The sequence below is a fragment of the Toxotes jaculatrix genome, chromosome 10, assembly GCF_017976425.1.
Source record: "Toxotes jaculatrix isolate fToxJac2 chromosome 10, fToxJac2.pri, whole genome shotgun sequence".
Lineage (NCBI taxonomy): Eukaryota > Metazoa > Chordata > Actinopteri > Toxotidae > Toxotes > Toxotes jaculatrix.
In genome coordinates this window covers 10,029,616-10,051,776 of record NC_054403.1, presented here as the reverse complement: position 1 = coordinate 10,051,776, position 22,161 = coordinate 10,029,616, and the positions used below count along the sequence as shown (strand labels likewise).

General features: G+C 40.4%; 1 protein-coding gene across 1 annotated transcript; it reads left to right on the top strand.

The window, feature by feature from the left end:
* The first annotated feature begins 6,555 nt into the window (after positions 1-6,555).
* Positions 6,556-12,107, top strand: adrb2a (adrenoceptor beta 2, surface a). The gene is made up of 2 exons (XM_041048425.1): positions 6,556-6,710; positions 7,073-12,107. Exon 2 carries the CDS (start codon positions 7,073-7,075, stop codon positions 8,327-8,329), a length of 1,257 nt encoding a protein of 418 aa, XP_040904359.1. The 5' UTR covers positions 6,556-6,710; the 3' UTR covers positions 8,330-12,107.
* The last annotated feature ends 10,054 nt before the right edge of the window (positions 12,108-22,161 follow it).

Sequence of the window (22,161 nt, the reverse complement as noted above, 5' to 3'; positions counted from 1 at the left end):
CATGCACACACACTGACTGAAAGCAGCATCAGAAGATAATGCTGGGTCTTGTGGAGAGGTGATGTGAAATGTTTCAAAGTTAATTTAAATGTGGCTTCTTTTTTTCATTTGTCACTTTTTCTGGGCGTGTTGTGCTTTGTCAGTGCAATCCATTTTTAATAATCTGAGGCTGTAAACAAAAGACTGGCAGGGACGGGGTGGCTGACACTGGCATCTTAGCTTATTTGCCACAGATATTGACGCAGTCCTTTGCATGTGTGTGTGTTTGCTAGAGTCCGACATAAGGGTGGTACATTCTAACAGAGTGATAAATGAGTGATAAACAAGTGTTAAATGACTGCGCTTGAGTTGGGTGATTCCATTCATCTGCTTTCCGTTTACACACTGCCAAAGGAATTCTAATTGCTCCTCTTAAGAACTGTCATTGAAATATAAAGATCCTATCACAGCTAGTATGCTCTGTCCCCCTTCTCCCTTTCAAAGCAAATGCTCCCCGTGAATATGTCACATTCCCATCTTGCGGCTTCAGCGGACAGAAACCATTCAGGATGGCAGCTATTTATACAAGTTGGACATTTGCCAAGGTTACAGCAGGAAACAAAACCAGAGACTTTGTAGTTAGTTTCACATCTCTTTCTCTTTTGGCGTAGAAAAGGTCAAAAGTTGGCTTTTTCTGCGATTAATCACTGTAGCAAAAGTTTGAAGGTGGCAGAGAATAGACTGGAAGATGTTAAAGGATGGAGTCTATTTTCTTAAGGCTCAAAGAGGGAAAAAAAAATCAGTCCATGTTCTGTATATTCTCACATAAATCACTGTAGAGGTGGGAAGAACAAAGGCCTGTAATTCCATGGGTGAACCCTTATTCCCAGTTGTCTCAGTTATGCAGATATGCAGATAAACTTCTTAACTGAGCAGAGCAAATTAGCACAAATGTTGGGCCAGAAATTATAAATCCATTTTCTGTTGGATCAGGGATAAAGCATACAGTATGTGAAAGGAGTTGTGTGGTCTGAGGACTAAAAACCAAAAGGTATGAAGAAAAAATGCCTTGGCATTCTTATTTCCATTCCATGAATACTAACTGGTTTCCAAAAATCGATATAGGCGGTTAATGTCTTTGCCAATCCTGGGATTGGTCCTCAGATGCCTACAGTCCACCACCTTCATTCAGGGAGACAAAATAGCAGCTGTTTATTTATTTATATCTCTATTTACTGTACCACCATCCTCTGACATTCACTGCTGCCTACCATTAACAGTAAAGGAGACAGCACAATAATCAGAATTGAAATGGCTCCAAGACCTAGGAGTACAAACCCTGCAGGATGCTATAGAAATTTCTTGAACTATTAGAGAAGGGAGGATTGCTTTCTATTTATTCATATTAAAGTAGTTAAAGGTGGAATCACTGGTGTTTTTTAAGCAAAGATGGATTACAAATCCCCTAAGTGCTGACCAGAGTTCTACAGGGACTTTTTTTTTGCTGAATGGTACAGATTCATACCCTATCCTCACAAGGACAGTAAAACAATCATTTTCTTCCCGTAAGGGTTAAACAAAGGTGATAATTCAGTTCAGGCCTTGACTATGTAATTCTCACTATTAATCTTACAAGTTAATGCAGAATACCTGTTTTCCAACAGGAAATTGTACTAAACAGAATCAGTCATTGGGTCAGTCGCATTCAACCATTAATCTTTTCAAACGTGTCTAATAATAACTCTTATGGTATCTCTGAGTGTTTCCCTTTGTCACAATCAATAACACAGACAAATAAAGTGATTCCCATGAGTCCAGTCATTTTTCTGCCAAGTGAAGACAGACTTTGCTACTTTGCCCTATTTCACTGACTACTGTAGGGTTTACTCTGTCTTGGCAGAGAGATTATTTCCATCACATGCAGTGAAATGTTTATTGATTTGTGATGGTAAAACATAGTGGCTTTCCTACTAGAAGAGAGCAGAAGAGGATATGACTGAAACAAATTCAACCCTAACACATATGTGTGTCCTGGGTAACATATGTGTATTTGTTACATTAGTCAGACCCCTGTAACGACATTTTTTATTTATCTTCTGTATATGTTGAGCTCTTTGTGGAAGCCACAGCCCAAAGGTTGTTGAATATACAATAAAATGTTTTTACAACGTTTTCCTCTGCCTGAACTTTATCAGGGGCAGACTGAGTGAACAATGACTCATCCAGCCATTCCTTTACTGCTCAGTCTATATATTGTCTCATTTAATTGAAATATACAAAATAGATTGTAATATTTCTGTTGGAAACCACACGTATTCCCAGCTTGGATCTTTTCCACTTGGTACAAGTTGGAACAACACTATAGTTGTGTGGCTATGCAAACAGTGTTTGATTTTTGGTCTTTAATGGTCATATACCCATTTGTTTTTGGGTGGACCTCACCCACAGTCCCACAGGGGCCTTTACCACCGAACCAATTAGTGGTCTTTTCTCGGGATTAATCCCATGGGGGAATGTCTTTGTCCCAGTGAATTGAATACAGGCATGATTTGGACAATAATTCCTTGAACTGGACACTGGAGATTGAAAGGATTGGACATGGCGGTCCAGTGAGCAGCAAGTATTTACCACAAACCATTTCCTGATGTTCATTTTGTTTAAATCATTTTTATGTCACCTGTAGAAGGAGTTTGAAGATACCAGACGCTCCATCGTTAATAAGTACTGATTTTCAACATTAACGCATGTTTGTTCATGTAAGTGATATTAACTGATACAACTCTGGGGCGAGTGTTTAGCACAATGTAAATGCATTAACTAAACTCTCCAGGCATGGAATAAGAAAGTTTTATATTTTACAGTGTAAGAATGTGTTAATTGATAATTAATGGAATAGTTTAATAGTTTAAAACTATTCTTAAATACTCTTATTCTGTTTCTTGTTGAGAGTTAGACCAAAAAACAAAAAACAAAACTGATAGGTAGTCAGATTTTTTTTAACTGCAAACGAAGCTAGCTAGCTGTTTAACCCTGCTTCCATTCTTTATGCTGATTTAGGCTGATTACACACTGGCTTCATAGTTAGCGTACCTACTTTAGACATCAGTCTTCACATTTAACCCTCAGCACAAATCTGAAAAAGCATTTCTTTGGTTGTGTTCTTTTTTACACATCTTGCAGTGTAGTACCAGAGACTCTCATTTCCTCTCAAGCCCCTGAAACCTTTCACTGGACAAACAATGCCTCCAAGTTTTGCACCTTACAGATTACAGGAAAAATATAGAGGGGGGAGGTGGGGGGAGCAGGTTAGGTCCACAGGTCAAGATCACAGCTTTCTATGAATATGAAAATTAGGCCTCCAAGAGGAGCTGGTGTGGAGAGGAGATAGATTTATTGTAACAGTGTTTGACTAAACAGAGCAATGTAAAATATCTAAGAGCAGACAGGATCCAAGACAGTGAGAGGGTTATCCAAAAGTGAACTGGCTCTGCCTGGGAGTGACAGGATACAGGAAGACAGATGTCACAGACTGAGGAAACCAGTCATGATTAATCGAACATGCAGACTCCCACTTTCCAAAACAGGACACTGAACAGAAATTGCATTTACATGACATTGAAGGTATATACATTGCTCTTAGGCTTTACAAGAGGGATTTTTGTCTGTGGTTGGCTAAGGTGCAGTATATTCCAAGTACAAGTAGTATAAAGGACTTCTTATGATTCTGTTGCTAAAGACAAGAAAGAAAAAAAAAAAGATTTTGCAATCAGAAAGATTAGGTAAGACATAACAGCTTTTTCATTGTTTGGAAAATCTATTTTTAAGTGTAAGTAGAGAAATGTACAACTAGTTTCCCAAAGGCTGCAATGTTCACAATCCATACAATAAGTTTTGGAGGGTGCGGACAACATGCTGACCGTTTTTCTATTCTTAGAGCCATATCAGGAGTGAGGCTAATAAACATGTTGAGTGTGTCCTGTAGGTTGTGCAGGAGATAAGGCCATCGGGGTCACCAAAATCACATGAGTTCAACTGGGAGCTTTTATGTGCTCAGCAAATTGTGTATTAATCTTAGTTGCAGTGCTGCTTGAGGAAAGCTCAAAGAACATTCAAAAAGGTAAGGGTTCATTCTTCAGGGAGAGGAGATGTGTTCTGCCGGTTTCAGGGCAACATAAGAGCGCAAGAGTTTGATATTTCTTGGGCACAAGTGGAGATTTCAGCCCAATACAGGAAGAGTCAGAAGGTCCTCAAAATATTTGAATTCATTCTGGGATCATGAATATCCATGTTCATGGAAACCTGCCAAGATAATCTGACATGGAACAAAGTGTGTCAGTAAACAGACAAGGCCAGGCGGTCACCAAAATCAGTAGAAATCCATGACACGAATTGTGTATTTTATGGCAATCTGCCCTGTGAGATTTTGACTAAAGAGTAAGAGGGTTAGAGGGGCAACATAAGCTAAAATTCTTTCGGTCCCAAAAGCTGTGTAAGAAATAAAAGCAGGGTGTGCGAGGCACGCTTTTTGTGCTGTCTTGCTTTATGTTACAAAGCTGGTCATAGAAAATTATTTTTAACATCTGTTTTTTTCAATGTAGGTATACTAAGTTTAAGACTGTTAATTCTGTACCCAAAACCATCCTTTGTACAAATCTTCCCACACACTTTCAGGTTGTTAAATTCTACCCAGAGGTGTTTTAAGAAAATAAGGATTATACCTTGTGGTCATTTAGAACAGATGTGAACTGACATCTGTAACTTCTAATCTGGAAATACCTTAGATGTCCTGGGAGTGATTGATTGTCCTGAGTGTGATCAGAGACATCCTTTATTGTCCCTCCCGCTGGGAAAGGTGTTTATGGCATACTGGTTACAGGTAGAAAGAGAGGCACAGTTCAGAACACTCATCAGACAACACTACAGAACACACTGTGAGCTGTATGTCTTTTCTCCACGCTGCATGAAATTAAAGACTTGATTCACAACACTTGGTCTGATGTTTCCCTTTGCAGGATTAGACCCTCACGTAGTTTTCACAAGATCTGAACATATAGATTTACTGTTTGGATTTATTTTTGCGTCATCAGTCATATGGACTGTGTGAGAGCCCATTGTGAAGTACATGGATGAAGCACAGTGCCTGTGGCGTTTGCATTCATTGAAGGTCAGAGCTCTGGAAACTATCATCACTTCCCCCTGTGAGGTTAGCACAGACCTACACACACACACACACACACACACACTTCTTGCAAGCACCAACAGAGAACTAACAACACCTATTTATCTCAAAGCTCTGTTTATGATCCATGCTCTATTATAATGGCTATATTATTCAAAAACGTAGCTTGGCTTCCCACAAACTGTATTTCAACTAAATTGCCTCAACTCGTGATTATTATCGGGGAAATCTCCACCAAAATATTTACACAACAAGAAATGCTGGAAGAACATGAGTTTATCTATTGATCATAAAGAGTATTGATCATTTTACTGCAGTAATCTAGGGTTAACGTGACAAGGACTAAATTCTTAATGGAGCAAGCCAAAGGCAAAGATATCTAAGGCCATGACAAGGACTGAAATGCAGTAAATATTGAATGAAAAATTCTTCAGCTACAGCACTGTTAGATTTTGCAGGGCTGCATGGTTGTTTAGTTAGCTCTCCAGTGATTCCCCGGTCCAAATGGTCTGGAAGTTATCTCACTTTAAATAGGATGATATGGTTCTTAACCTGCTAATTCTTTTAAAAAAATACACATTCAGCTTATGCTTACATAGAGAAACCTATGACCAGACATGCTCATAGTGATAGTTATTTAGGGGGGTGTTCTGTGGTTTAATCTTTAGATACTTATCCTTGTAGTATTATATAAACACAAAAGTTTTTGTTTTGTTTTTGCAGATTTCATGTTGAACATCGGCAAAGACTCAGCCGCTCTCAATTTTTATGTATGCTAGAGAACACATTTTTACATTAAACAAGCAAAACATCATGACACACACACAAACAAAAAAACAGCATACCACACCAACACCACACAGGTTTTGTCAGGACAAGGAGAATGGTAATAGTTAAACTTCCAAATAAATCATAGATTATAGACTGAAAGTTGCTTTAACTTGCCAGTTGGACAGCTTGTGTGTCCAACTTTTACCTCACTTTAGTCAGAAAAAGTTTCACCTGCTTTTAATATGATCCAGACTAATAGGCTAGAGTGGTAAAAACCCCCTCAGTGCTTGGACTGAACTAAATGTTTTATCTGAACATCGAACATAATACATTCATTCAAAAATTTGCATGCAAATGCAGGGCATTTTAAGCAAATTTTGGTAGATTTTTAAAAGATGTGAAGAATCACAAATCAGAAAAAGCCTCGTCCTTGTGTTTGCAGCTTTTGTCTCATGCAGCCATGCAGCTGCGGTTGCAGGGGACAAAGTGTTCAAACTCTCGGGAGCTCTCAGCACCCTCCGCAGGCTGGCTGTGTGATTGGCTAAGCACTGACCATGATGTCATCACTGCACGTTATAAGGGCTCTGACAAATAGCCTGGGAGACACATTAGAAGAAACACTGCTCAGCCGAGGCACTGAGTGAGTGAGTGAGGCGCACGGAGATTAAGAAAAACATAAAGTAGACAGAAGGACATGTGACACTGAACACTTTACAGGAACCTGCACAGTCACATTTCTACTTTATATGGGAGGCAGGAAACAAGACAACTACCTGTGGAGGTTTGTGCTTTTATTTTTGGTTGGCTTGTTATTTGACGTGTTTTTTTTTAAAGCTGTGGTTGCTGAAGCCTAACAGGATGTAATGGTTTTTCTTTTTTTTTTTTTAACAGTGCTGGTGCTGTAATTTTTGTTCTCCTTTTTCTGAAAGTAAAATCAGCAACATACAGTTCAGTGCAGATTTGTTTTGCTAGTTTTATATGCACAGTTGAGTTATATGAACAGTGTTAGTTTTCTTTCTTTCTTTGGTTTTTATCAGTCCTTTTCTTTTTTTTACATTCACCGTAAATCACCTTAAATCTTCACCGTGTGTATGTGTGTGTGTATGTGTTTGTGTGTGTGTTGTCCACATATGGTCTCTTCAGATGGGAAGCACAACCCCCCCAGTGTACCTCAACGGGAGTGTCGAGATGATCAACTCGTCTTCAGACCCTGCTAAGCATGAGGAGGGTTTCAGTGAGGCAATAATGATCCTGCTGGGCATGATCATGTCCTTACTAGTCCTGTGCATTGTCTTTGGCAACATCCTGGTCATTACTGCAATTGCCCGTTTCCAGCGTCTCCAAAATGTCACCAACTGTTTCATCATATCCCTGGCCTGCGCCGACTTGGTCATGGGTCTCATTGTGGTTCCTTTTGGTGCCTGTTACATCATATTTAAGACCTGGCATTTTGGTAGCTTCTGGTGTGAGTTCTGGACCGCGACAGATGTGCTCTGTGTGACCGCAAGCATCGAGACTTTGTGTGTCATAGCCATAGACCGTTATTTGGCCATCACCTCTCCTTTCCGCTACCAGTCGATGCTGACCAAGTGCAAGGCTCGCATTGTGGTTGTGCTGGTGTGGGTGATTGCCGCTTTAATCTCTTTCCTGCCCATCCACATGGAGTGGTGGATATCAAATGATGTGGAAGCTGAGAACTGCACTAAGAACGTTTACTGCTGTGAGTTCTACACCAACATGGCTTATGCCATCACCTCCTCTATCATCTCTTTCTACATCCCTTTGGTCATCATGGTTTTTGTCTACAGCCGTGTTTTCCAGGAGGCCAGGCGCCAGCTAAAGAAGATTGACCAAAGTGTTGGACGTTTTCACAACAGCGACAACAGCGCCCTCAAATCTCTTGAGGCCAATAATGGGCGTGCCCACAAGAAGGCTAAGTTTTGCCTGCGGGAACACAAGGCCCTAAAGACACTGGGCATCATCATGGGGATCTTCACTCTGTGCTGGCTGCCCTTCTTTCTGCTCAATGTGGTGGTGGCCATATGGAAGGTGGAGGGCATTGACCTCACCTTCAGGATACTCAACTGGATAGGTTACGCAAACTCTGCCTTCAATCCGCTCATTTACTGCCGGAGTCCTGAGTTCAGGTATGCTTTCAAGGAAATCCTCTGCATGAAAAGGAACCGGCTCAGCAACCCGGCGCCCGTGAATGGATACATCTACAGCAGGCACAGCTGGCACAGCGAGCAACAAGGAAGGAGTAAGGGCAGCTCAGAAGACAGTGAAGCCAATGAGGGGTGTGTGGGGAAAGTAGCGGGGGTCTGCCATGTTATGGACAGAGCAGTGGACCCTAACGGGAATTGCAACAAAGGCCTAACGACTGTTACAACTGCCCTTTAAACCTGGATCCCTGAGACTTCTGTCAACAGGGCAATCCAGACATGTTTACACTTTCATAAACTTTTTTCCAATTGACTAATGAAGGTAAGGCCAGGCGAACTGACTGGCAGAGTGTCTGGAGACTGCTTAAAAGAAACTGTCATGATCATGTTCGGCTGTGTTTACACTTCAAACACAGTGAATAGATACTGTAGGTAGATCACTTTTCCTTTTGTGGTATCGTATTGATTTTACGTCTACCTCATCACATCACATCATTTTAATTTCTTTCTTAACTGACTAAACTATTTCCCACAACTCACTGTCCACAGGACTTACACTAGGGCAGTATCTCAGCTGTTTATTTACTCGGCTAAATGGTCTGCGGATTATATAATTGCTAATTATCTGGCTCCAATTTAATGTCTGGGCATGGTTTTTTTTTTAATCTGAGATTTCTTGGCAAAAGATCCCACAATTAACTAGCATAAAAATGTTTTTGAAATTCAAAGTAGATGTTCTTTTGAGGCTGTAAATTCCATTTGAGCATGCCAATTCGGCAGGGATCGTGAGTAACTTATTTCCGTCAGAAAATGGACGAGGAGTGTTGAAGGATCAAATGTAATGTGTCTTTGGTGCTTTTTTTTTCATTCTTTTTGAGGATATACATTCCTGTTCAACCAAAATTATATTTTGGCTTCATTTAGTTTGGTAAGTTAGTTTTTTTTTTTTTTTTTTTATGGATTGTCTGAGTCTGAAAGATGATCAACAACAGGTGTGGCAGAACCTGTCTCTCTCTCTCTCTCTCTCTCTCTCTCTCTCCCCTAACTGCTCAGCAATGTTGTGAGGCCCTGCTCCCCGGTTCTAGTGTTTTACAGCCTGTTGCATGATGGTTTCTGTTGCCAGCAGATAGCACCAGAGATATGAATGTTCACAGTTATCTACATCTCACTGGTGCAAGCTGAGAAACTGCTGGGGCCATCCTGTGTGAATTGCATGATAAAACTTGCAAGTCTAAATAAGGTCTACCCCCCCCCCCCCCCAGATATTTAATATCTTTTAGTGTTTAATGAGGTTAATACTCAGTAAACTATGTACTATAACTATATACTGTAAATTCATATTCCAATGCACTTGTTCTTGTTCTTTTTGAACATTTGCTACTGCACACCATGTAAACCACTATTTGGTACATAATATAGCCATCACACAAGTGTAAGGTAAACTGTTAATCTTTCCTGTTCCCTCGTCATGCCAGTAGCAGCAACAGTTGTTCCTATTGTTGCACAAACCTTGTTTGTTTATTAAATTTTGTGGTTGCTGTGTTTCAGCATGTAGTGTTTACTGAAATCAGAGAAGCAGTTTCCTTAGCCATGGCACCAGGGTACAAACCACACACAATAATAAACAGTGCGTCGAAATAGCCGAGTGATAACAAAGTTCCAGGCCCGAGACATGGTGGTGGTGACAACTCGGGCCAACAAACAGAGGTGAGAAAAACAGAAAAACAGTGCACCTATGTCGTTGCTCCCAGACGTTTCCCAGAGTCCCCTTGATTTAAATGGATGTCTGGATCTTTACCAAATCAGTCTAACATTTGAATAAGACACTCGGGAGTCTGCTGAACGGTGTCTCAGCTGTTCCAGTTGTTTCAGTCAGTTTCAGTCAGTCTCCTTTAGACACTTCTTGGTGTGCAGTCTCCAGGAAATGCCCCTCAATCTAGCTGAGTCCCGCCCAATAAACACGGATAAATCCATTATCTCTGCTGTTTAGCTGTGGGAGTCAGAAAAGTCCCAACTAAAACAACACTAAAATAGATTAGTAGATTATGAAGTATACAGTTCCCAATTTGCAGGTTGCGATGAGACGTTCCTTCTTATCACCTGTCTTAAGATAACAGACTCCAGGGAAGGTCACTTTTTGACAAGCATTAATGGAGAATGAGCACTTAGCATGTAGGACCTTCTCTGGAGAACTTCTCCCACTTGTCCCGCACTAACTGGCTTGCAACATCATTACTTTAAAGAGGAGTAATGAAGGTGTTGCATGGACGTAACCCCCTTTGCCCAGTCAGTTCGACGATGTCTAGTATGTTCTGATCAAAGTGACAGCTTGCTAAATGTGGCTACTGAAGGAGGAGGAGGGGGAGCAGGGATTCTCTGCCAGTCTAAATCGGTGTCAGTGACCTGTGTTTTAGTGCACGTGGCGTTGCCTCTGCAGAGAGGTCGGCTGACATCGTCAAAACTGTGAACTTTGTACCCTCAGAGGAATCTCTATGTACTGTATCGCTAGGTTTAGTCAGTGCTGTTGTCACAGACCTTAGGGATAGACGTAAATATGGTGTCATCATACGTCAGTATTTGCCATGTGAAAAACAAGCTTTCCACTATGTTGATCTTTTTTTCTGTTTTTCTTTTTCATGGATTTACAGCAAAGTAAATGCAGGGGTTGAATGTCATAACAAATGTTCTCCAGGGCTGTTTTTTTTTTTTTTTTTTTAACCAGCATTTCACTGTACAGCATGCACAAAGCACAAACATAAATTTTGATTCATCGCATGTACTCAGAAGTAACTGAAGCATTGACAATATGTTAATAAGTCACTGCTGGGTTAAAAAAAAAAAAAGGTCTGTATTTAAGCCATGTGTCATTTTTAGAGGCGCCTTGCAAGTGATGGTTTGCGTGTCCGCTATGTATTTGTATTGATGTGTTTGTGGATTTTGGTGACATTTCCTTTCAAAGTGATCTGCTCTAGTACAAGTGGAATAGTTTGTGAACTATATATCCACAGTGCTCTCTCCTGGCAGTGGCCTCTCCTTGCACCTCAGCCGTCTCAGAGTAATTAATGGTTACTGTTTCATCAATACGCCTATTTAATAAGGAATATAATTCATGTCTTCACCTCCTCTTGCTGGAGGACACAACACAGTTATGTGCAATGAGTCTTGAATGATTAGCTGACACTACAACATTCCAAGCACAGCTAATGGTTGGGAACCATATACAATGCCCAACGATACACACAATGTTCTCCCGACAAAGTCTGGCCTCAGACAACTGATTTTAACCACTGGTCTGCTGAAATTAAATGTTTTGTTTTTTTTGTTTTTTGTTTTTTAAGAGTGGATTCTGGGTTACAGACAAGTCTTACAGGGTGTATTAAAATGTGGCACAATATTTTCTGTGTAAAAGAACATGATCCGTGTCATGGATTGACGCATTTTGATATGATCAAGCTCATATAATTACAGCAGCACTGTATAGCACTTTCATGAGACATTTGCAGAACTTTTTAACAACCGAATCTACGTCTGAGTTCATGAACTATAAATAAACAATGGCTGAAGAGTTATGCCCATTTAACTTGTACCATAATATTTTTGTGGAAGTTCCTTTTCCTGTTTGTGACTCAAACTGAAGATTCATGAGAAATGGTTGCTGTGGAATCTCAGCACAGATGTAATCGCTGAAGGTGGACTATTCTGATGAAATGACGTGTGTAAATGTGAATTTTCTATAAAATTTAAATATTGCTTCAGCTGTCATAAGACAAATAGACCTATCATATGTGAACTTCTTTTCGTGGCCAGAGTGAAAAACGTTGTCACTCAGCTGAATGTTTACTAAATGTTTGCAAGCTATTTTTCGCACGTTTTTTTTTTTTTTTTTTTTTTGTCACTGTTAAGGTAATGAAGCCTGTTAGAACATGTGGTGTCCTGTGGTATTTATGAAGAAGCAAAAGTGTCTGTGGCGTAACATTTGTATTGAAATAAATTATGTACATGTTGCATGAAACGTCCTCATTCGTGTGTCCTCCATGATCATTCGTGACTGGAATATAAAAATAACCTGATGAATAGGGTATAATCCATATGGATGCATCACAACAGTAACAATCTTAAACCCAGTAACTGACTCAAATGCAGATATCACACAGGAAATCAGGTAAGAGTTCAAAATTAAAATCTTTGCTTGGGGGCTAGAGGTCATAAGCAGGATGATACACAAGGAATACACACCTAGGAACTGGGACAGCTGAAAAGCTTGACTGACTGGTAGTGCAAAGGGGAGGGGGGGGGGGGGGGGGGGTGGGGGGGTGGCTACACACGCAGAGAAATAACTGGCTGATGAGGTACAGATGACACAGAAAACTGGTGAAGAAAACAAAACAAAACACAAAGGTAGGAAGCAAAATCACCATGAACATAAAGCGTAAGTGATTTCAAAATAAAACAGGAAATGACTACTAAGAGTCCAAGTGGGACATCACAAGGTTTGTACAATGGCAGTTGTTGTTTATAAAACCTGTCATCAGCATGTGATCCAGATGTAATGATAGACAGAAAACATTTAAAGATATTCTGAAAATGTTTCCATTCTCCTTTTGAAACTACATGTCTGCCCAGTGCTCCAGCTAATCATAGATTGTACAGAGCACCTAATTCTATCCCAGAAATCCAAGGGAGGAGGACAGTAGAGATATATAGAGCCATAAAAATGTCTTTATATTTGGCAGGAGTGAAAAGCATTTTTCATGTTTCTTTCAAGCATAAAATACGTTCAGCTAGTTTTAAGATAAAGATTTAAAAGGTAGTTATCATGGTTTGGAATGCAGTTTGATAGAAACCATGAACAGAACAACATACTGAAGCTGATGAGTTTTGTAAATGAGTTCATCGATTTCATTGGGAACGGATAAGAACCAGCATTTTGAAATGGGATAAGCCTTATGCGCTTTTTATCAACCTCACTGTTCTTTTCTCTTCCGTCACATGTCAGAGCAGAGTTCAAATTAGGTCATTAATCAACATATTCTCCATATGACAAGTCATGCTTTGAATGAGAACATACAGTCCCCTCTGTGGTATCTCCCCATCTTTTTTTATCTTATTCTCTCTCACACTCTTCTTACAGTTTCTACACATGCACATTTGCAAGACTGAAAAGACTGTAAATTTAAATCACCAAGACTTGCAACCAGCTGTGAGGACTAATGAGACTGTTGCAAATATTAAACTAGCTCAAAGCTCACTGCAGTAGCTAAGAGTTACTTCCAAACCCACGGAAAGCTTCATACTAAATTAATTTGTGAAATTACAAGTTACACAAACCACTGTGCAGTATTTCCCCACTGTGTCAGCTAACCTGCAGCAGCTCTGCTTTTAAATGGATATGGCCAATTAACACTCCAGCGACCCCAGCCAAACTTGTTAGCTCATCCCTTATATTTGCCAAACAAACTGGTACAATGAGTTCTCATCCTAAAGGCCTCTTCTCCTGTGAAGTGAAAACTAAAGCATACTGTTCTAAAACATAAACAATAAAGCATAAATCTGAGCTCATTGTTGTATGTATGCTATGTAGCCAAACAGGGTCTGAGAGTCTGACCTTAAAATAAACTCTGATCTTATCATTTCATCTTATCAACTAGCTCTTTGTTGCAAACCAAGATGCAAACCAAGTTTTTTTTTTTTTTTTTTCCTTCGACATGGCTCATCAACTACTGAGAGAGGTGACTCCGTGTTTAACACTGATATCATGTATGCAGCCATCAAATGCATTAAAGAGTCTTTTACAGGGTTTTTGTTTCAAAAATAATTCAGCTGGAAACACTAAAAAGCCGTCCAGCAAAATGGCATTTTCTAACAACTCATGGAGCAAATATTAGCTTAAGTAGCTAGCTAGCTCCACTGATAAAATCTAACAACAGTTGTAATTTCAGTTGGCAAAACTGGCAGCTGCATGCCTGAAAGGTGACCTGCTTTTTTCTGCCTCTGTCTGAAAGGACCCATTATTTCAACTATTACTACCAATTGTGATTTATTTTGACAGCTTGACAGGCATAGCAACAGTATCTAAGGGGGGCGGGGCTTAGCAAACTGTCAGTTATAGAGAGTTGTGCTGTGGCCAGTGACTATAGTAAATTCTGAAGATTCAGCTGTAGATCTACTTTTGATTATGTAAACAGAATAAGAGCAGCTCATTGTTCATATCTCCCTCCTGAAGTTGAATGTCACGGTTGAACATCAGCGCTGTTGCAGAGGTATCAGTGAACAAGAACCCTTTGTCGCCCCTTACTCTTTAAGGCTCAGGTTTTCCCCTGCAGCATTAGATTGCAATTTCAGTTTAAGCCGTGTCAAATACTCCATGTCTTTCAGGGGTTTAGACCGATCCACAGGGACGTGTGCAGACATAAGTCTGTGAGATCTGCTCTCTGGAGCATGATGGCCAACTTTCTATGCTGACAGAAAAACTTCAAGAAATCATACTCAACTTACTTTGCTGAGGCCTTCAAATAAGCCCAAGCATGGTAATATGTATCGTTAGGCTTCAGGGACTAAAGTCTTTCAGAGCAAGATAAAAAGGCAATGTTCCCATATCTAGACAAACCATGTTGTCATAGCTGAAATTTAAAAAAGCACCACAAAGGGAAAACTCTCTGGAAAAGGGCTGTGTTTTGGTATGGGATGGCTATTTTCTCAGATATGTTAAACATGACAGAGACATACTGCATACAGGGTGTGAGCATGTGAAAATGTTGTCTCTGATAGATCGATAATTCCCCTGGCACTTTGGTGACTACAGTGACCAAGGCACCATGATGTCTGCAGTCCCCACGCTCCCAAGGGCCTTAATAGTGTGTGTGTGTGTGTGTGTGTGTGTGTGTGTGTGTGTATGTGTGTGTGGATGTATGTGCACGGATAGGAGCATCTCAAATCGTAGCTTGTCCCACTCTGAAAAACTAGCTCCACCCGACCTAAGGTTATGTAAGCAACATGAACTCCAAAGATGTGCTTCACTCGGTTTTCAAGGCCAAAGAAAATGCAATAAAACACGTCTTCAAAAACATTTTATTTCTCAAACAGGCCGTGATGATGCTATTTGTCGTCGCCACAAACTGAGTGCGATTATCCTATTGATCTCATTCGTCACTGTGTCAAACAAATTTTTGTTTCCTGTCTTCAGTCAGCCATATGTTAGCACAGAATATAGCAGTACATTACCTCTGACAGTTGATTTATGCTGCATTCTGTAAGACTCAAACCTTGAAGATGGAGACTGGATTGTGCAGCATCAGCTCTTTTCCCAGAGTCCTCTTCGTGAAAAAAAACCATGGAGCCTTTGGCAACGAAATACGTGATAGTTAAAGAAACAAATCCATGTTCATGTGACTTGCAGTTGAAATCGATTGGCAAAATGCCAATACATCAGTGAGATAGATGTGACATTAGTGATGTGAACCCAGTATGGGATATAGGGGTCAAGGGGTAATTACATGATGAATGATGCCACAAAAGCTCTTTGGAACACATGAACATGAACGCAGTCCACATAGGTTCCTTAGCTTTCCCTCTTCTCCTACTACCTCCTTAGACCCCGTCACATCAGCGAGCGGCACAGCAAAATTCATCCAAGTCTTCATGACACAGGCAGCAGCTGCCCCGTTGATGATATATTGACTGCTCACTGGACTAACTGGTGAACTCTTGCTTCCAAGCAAACATTTCACATGCCAGGACCAGTCCGTCAGTCAGTCACAATAACCCTCTGAACTTCTCTCTCTTTTCTCAGCACCGTGCCTTTTATTGGCCGCTGGAATTGTGTTCTCAGTATTATACATCACTGAATAAAATTACTTTTGTTGTCATGGTTACAATGAGTAACGCTGACTGTTGGTTGGAAACGGGAAAGGAGCGGCAGTCTCCCTTGTTAAAACCCAGTGATTTGTCGAAACAGCCGTTCACCCTGGCCTGTTACCTATGCGGACTCTTTTGATGCATAACAATGTCACCTGACTTCCTCGTTTGCTCCTGTTATAGTTACTATAGTCACTAGAGGGCTTTGTTTTTATATGTAAACATGTTGTTTTGGGGTATTTGCTGAAAAGACTGTCTCAAATGACTGCCAGATTTCGCTCACCAGTATAATGCAACTACATGTCTCAATAAACTGTTTGCACGAAGAACCTGCACAGGGCAGCTACTCTGAGCAGACTCACACTGATAACTGCTTACATCTGCTTGTGGTTTTCTAGAATGAAAAATGCATTGTGTTTTTGTAACAGAGTGTGCGGGTGGTCACATAATAAGTTAACTGCTTATAACATTTGTAGGTTACTAGTGTCAGCTTCATATTTCAAGTTGTATGAATCTTTTTCTTCATGTTGCTGCTGTCAGTGGATGACTTTTGGTTTAAACTGGAATAAAATGGCACATTCACACAGGCCAAAGAGGATCCAGTGTAATAATAGAGTTTAAAATGTACCTTAGCCCTGTCTTTTTCTTTCTCTCTTAATGGCTCAATTATCTGACAAAATAAGTGTCATAATTTGCTTCCAAGTAATCAATGTGATGGTGAGCCAGCTCCAGTGTATTGTATCCTTAATGGCAAGCAATTTTCTTCATTGATGACTTTGTCAAGTGTCACTTTCGCCACCTTTTTAAAGCCTACCAAGTGCCTTTTGTAATTCTGCAGTATGGGTCTGTTTGGCTTGAAAACAACGCTCGGTAAGAGGGAGGGTGAAATTACTGAATGATGCATATTGTGAGGAAAGCTGCAGGAATTGACTTTTGAAGAATGAATTTATCAACCAGCGCCACCATAGTTGTATTGTGCAGGCATCAACAAGACTGTTAAAATGGAAAGCTTGCATTAACCATGCCCTTCACTGTTATCACAGCTCAAAAGACCGCCAGACTACTACGGGAACAGTCTGACGAAAACCTGGGCTGTCACTTACTGTTAAATATACAAAAATGTTCTCATTTTTTTTAGGTAAGGAAATCTTGGAGGTTTCAAGTCATTCAAAAGAAACACAAATGCAGGGGAGGAATGATTGTCACATTTTTGTTGCATCTTAACAAGAGTGGAAATTCCTCGTTCTGACCCGTCACTGCCAGACTTGTCAGACCTCGTCCCTGCTGGTCCCCATGGAAATGCTCTTTATCTCTTTAACTCCACAGTGATCTGCCCCAGCATTCCCTGACATGCTCCCAGTGTTTACTAAATACAAGACAAAGATGCTTGTCAGAGGAGTAAACAGAAGCCTAATATGGTGCTACAGATATGGATATAGTGTGAGGCTGGAAAGCAGAGGAAACTAACAAGCTTATCCAAGTGTGTGTGTGTGTGTGTGGCCTTATGGGCTCATGGTTAATGTCCGGTACGGAAAGAAGTATCCGACAGTAAGTCCTGACTCAACAGAGAGAGTACAGCATGTGAAAGATATGAATTGTATTTAAAACACATCTTGGGCCAATAGTAAAGACTTACTGTAGCATGGGCAGTACATTCCATTAGACTCATGTCAGCAGCTGCCACGTTATCGGGGAACTGGATGCACATGTCTTCATTTACTATCAGGTGTGTCCTAATGCTTGTAACATGCATTAACAACCACATTGAAGATGAAAGAAAAAGCTCTTAAAATCTGAAGATGACAAAATGCATGCTGTTTTCAGAAAACATTTACAACTTCATATTTAGGTCAAGGCCGGTGAGTAGAGACAGATACGGTCAATTTGAACCTCCTCTAATGAAAATCTGCAAAGACAGAGAATGAAACCTGAGTTAATCCTGCAAACTTTCATCACAAGCTGCTGCACTTATTTACTTTGACCTCGTAGAGGTTGTGAGAGGACTTTAACAGCGTAGATAATGTTTCAGTTTGCTGTGGGATCGCTGGAGCAGTCAACCTTAGACAGCAACTTTTCCTCTCTATCACAGTGAGCACACACACTCCAATTACCTATGATAAAACAAACTGAAAAATGATGCAGTGAGTGTGTGTGTGTGTGTGAGTTGGTTGTGGTGAATGTGATAAATCGCTCATGTATTAACAGAGTGAAGGATAATGTAGCCAGAAGAAGAGAGTTATTATCCTCAGGCAATGAGAGGAGTGATGGAGAAGGACGGGACACGGTAGAAAAGTGTGTTTGTGTGTGTCCTCAACCTGTGCAACAAAGCATTCATGTTCCTCAATCTCTGCAGCTCAAATTGAATTTTGATAAATCAGCTACAGTCTGTTCCCAAAGAGTTTGAACACTCAGTGATTTTATTTTATTTTTTTCTGGTCAAGCTTATTCAGTGAGCACTCAGCACTGGCAAGTAAGTGAACAACTCTGCTTAGATTGCCTTTAACAACACCAGTGTGTTGCCATGAGACTCTATACTGCGATTAAGGGCCTGCAGAGATGCTGGGGGAAAGTTTGAACCTCCTTTTTGGAGTCTGACCAGAGGATTGAAAGTCGTCTCTGCATCTTTGGAAGATGCTTCGCATACAGTGATTGAGTAATTGCAGGAAAAGGATGACAGAAAACCAAAAAAGTTTCTTCTTCATCTTGCATTTAATGATCATTTCTTTATACAAATCAGTGAGTAGGTACCAACCAGTTAGGCTGACTGCTCAGTTCTATTCATTCCCTGTATCCTCATTTGTTTCGGGTCCGTGAGTCCCTGAGATTTACAGGTGAAAGCACAAAAACAGGACACAGATATATACAGTTCAGCTTTAGTAGCTATTTTTCAATGCACTTGCTTACTAATGTTAACTGAACAGCAGAGGTAAGCCTTGTCACAGCTGAGTGTATTTATAACTCCTTTGGTTTCCAAGTAGTTCTGTTTTTTGTTTTTTTTTTAACCCTCGAGCTGAGAGTGTCATCTGGGACAAAGGGGCACTGACAATCCCTTTGTTTTAAGAGGAAGTCATAAGATAAGGTTTTTAGTGAAGGAGACTATTCATGAAGTCACCTGCTCTTATGAGCTGGAATATATTAATCATCCGTTGTTTAACCTACCAGCTACTACTTTGTTCTCTTCCCTTTTTTTTTTCTCCAATCTTTACTCTCTCCTAGAAATTAGGAAATAACAACTACATTTTATGCACTTACAGTTTCACATATTGTTTACTGATACTGAGAATTTAAACATGTGTTTTTCTGCTGTTGATATTAACAGGTTTCTGTAGTTCCACGTAAGTACTCTGGAGTGGAGAGCATAAATTTATTAAGCAAAAGTCTCTAAAGATCATTTGAATGTAACCCTGGGAATACTTTAAAAGGAAGAACAATTCAGTGCTTGTTTTGGCACAATTGGACTTGTTTTCAGCTTGTGCTAAACTCATGCCTGTGGGGGTAAAGAAGAGGCCCTGCGACACTGTTCAACATGCAGATCATGTATGCAAACATTCCTTCCTTTGGCTTGTTGCTTTACAACGATCTAATCCTCAGCAGTTTCCCGTTGTTTGCTCTTGCCTGAACTCTCACTCTTTACTTGCTTGCTTTTCTCTGCCATTTTCTATTGTGCCAGTACCATAACATGTAGTGCCAGTTAATCTCTTATTACTGTAATTCAAGCAGCTCCATATGTACTGACCAAATCCCTGGATATCAATGTCAGCTCATCCTTACTTTAGTATTTTAATAAAAACCCACACCTGCTTCTTACTCACAGCGTCATACCAGGAGCTTCCTGCACAAATTGACGTCGTTATTGGACTTGACATGAACCCAAGCCCAAAGTGTGACAGTCGACTTTCCATTATGCTCAGCCTGGATTCCTGCCATTGCCAGGCAGATGATGGAAATCTTTTCTCTTTCCTCTTCTCTCTCTCACCTGTTGTGAGAAGCTGCCGCAGCTTGTGCAACACATGCTGCTATAAGGCATTGTCTTCTACTGCCCCCCTGTGGCTCACATGAGGAACAACACCATCACGAAGGTGTTGACAGCAAATCACAAAATCTATGTGATGGCTCTCTCTTGTGGTGATTTGAAGACATGGCCAGATTAACAACACTTCGCCTTGCAGCTCATGGCAGACTGATCTAAACCCAAGACTGCTGTATCTATAAACTGCAAGATTAAAAAGTGAAATTTTCCTATAAGGAAGCACAACTCAACAGAAAGGCTGACTTAAATTTAAAGTGACAAGCGACAAGTAAACAATGAACAAACATCTATTTTGATTTAAAAGCAGCTTTTCTTTCAGTAACATTTATATCTGCACTGTAATTAGAACCAAATTGTCTGCATATTTCCTGGAAAACAGGACATTGTTTGTAATGTAACAATGTCTCACACATTTTTCTGACAACACTGATTTTTGAATGTAGCACTTTCACTTGTGATCGGATATTTTTGAGTTGTTCTCATTTCTGTTGTAATGGCTATAGCCAAAAACATGAGGAAAGGACCCAAATGCAGACACACCAGTCAGATGGATAATGATGATGTACCCTTATTTAACTCAAGATCACTGGTATAGAGTCGGTGGCCAGGAAACCAAAAACAACCAGGCACAGAGGTAAGTCCAAAGAAGGAACACAAGGCTCAACACAGGAGACAAAACCAGGAGGAAAAGAAAGACAGGATCAAAGGTGCAGACAGAAGCTCAGGGACAAGCACAGGGATGGTGCCTGCAGATACAAACACAGTAAGGATAAAGCAGAGAAAGACTTGGACAAGCACCTAAACTCAGGCTTAACATTAAGGCGAGTGACTCTGACAGCGAGACAGGGGATCAATGAGACTTATATACACAGAGGTTAATTGACCACAGGAGATCTACATTAGGGCGGGGCAGACAATCAACAAAGGTGGGAAAACCGACAAAGACAAGAAGTACACAAGGAATGGGGCATCAAATTAAAATAGGAAATATTAACAAAACCTGGAATCAACATTTCAAACTCAAACAAGAAATACTTTATTTCCTGGACGTTGAGTATTGAGTTCTGCATTCCATTGCTCTTTGCTGCTGTAACAGTGTAATTTCCCCATTGTGGGACTATTAAAGGTTTATCTTATCTTAATCTTATTCCAGGTCCTCCTGAAACTGACTAAGCATATAACATTTTCAGGTTACTTATCCAAAAAAAAACCCAGAAACCCCACACAATACACTTTATATAATCTCAAATTAACAGAAGAATATTATGTCATTCAGGCAAGTCACACAGTAACCATGGCTTCTTTGAAACCTCTTTGTGTAGACAGGTAAAAACTGCCTGTGTATAATCCTGACAGATGTTGCTGAATGACTCACAGTACAGGAGCATGACAGTATATGACAGTTCCTCCTGTGGCGAGGGACACCGGAGGGAGGATTTAAATTACAGACAATGTTTTTTGTGTAGTTTTAAATAAGTGACACTTTCAAATGGTTCAAAGTGATGCTTTTCAAGGTAGATGCCAGTGTAAATTATATTTTACAGTTACATTTAATTTTTGAATTTATACTTGAAGTGGTACATTAAAAGTTAATTTCAGTATGTTAGTTTCAGGTCAGTATATCCTTTTCTGCTCAGATTAGACAGGCTCTCTCCCTCATCCATTGTGTCCCCATTTTGTGCTCTCCACCAGTTTGTGTGTGTGTGTGTATGTGTGCTCAGACCTGAGTGTGGTGACCTGGATTCTCTTCCCGCCAACTCACCTACACACCTGACTGTCATTACATCATCAACCCACCTCCACACTGTGATCATCCCCTTGGTGGCTCTTTTGAACTCTTTTTGAACTGCTTTGGACTTTGGTTCGAACATTTCATGGACTGTGTTTGGACTCTTTGTCATGATCAGCCTGTCTGTTCCCAGATACACAAATTTTAAGTTTAAGTTTATTCCTTTATTATCCCTCAAACAGGGAAATTAATCTCTGCATTTTACACACACCAAGTAAATGAAACACACAAACACATAAAGCATGCATATGCACTAGAGATGCTGGGGCAGAGGGCAGCTTACTAGGGCTGGGGCTGGGGTGGGTGCCTTGATCAGGGGTTCCACAGTTGTCGCAGAGGAAGAGGGGGCATGTCTCCTTCACCACCATCGGCGACCGTCCGAATATATCAATTACAT

What these genes read in the sequence shown, in the direction of transcription:
- adrb2a (XM_041048425.1), top strand. Translation starts at nt 7,073, where the DNA reads ATGGGAAGCACAACCCCCCCAGTGTACCTCAACGGGAGTGTCGAGATG.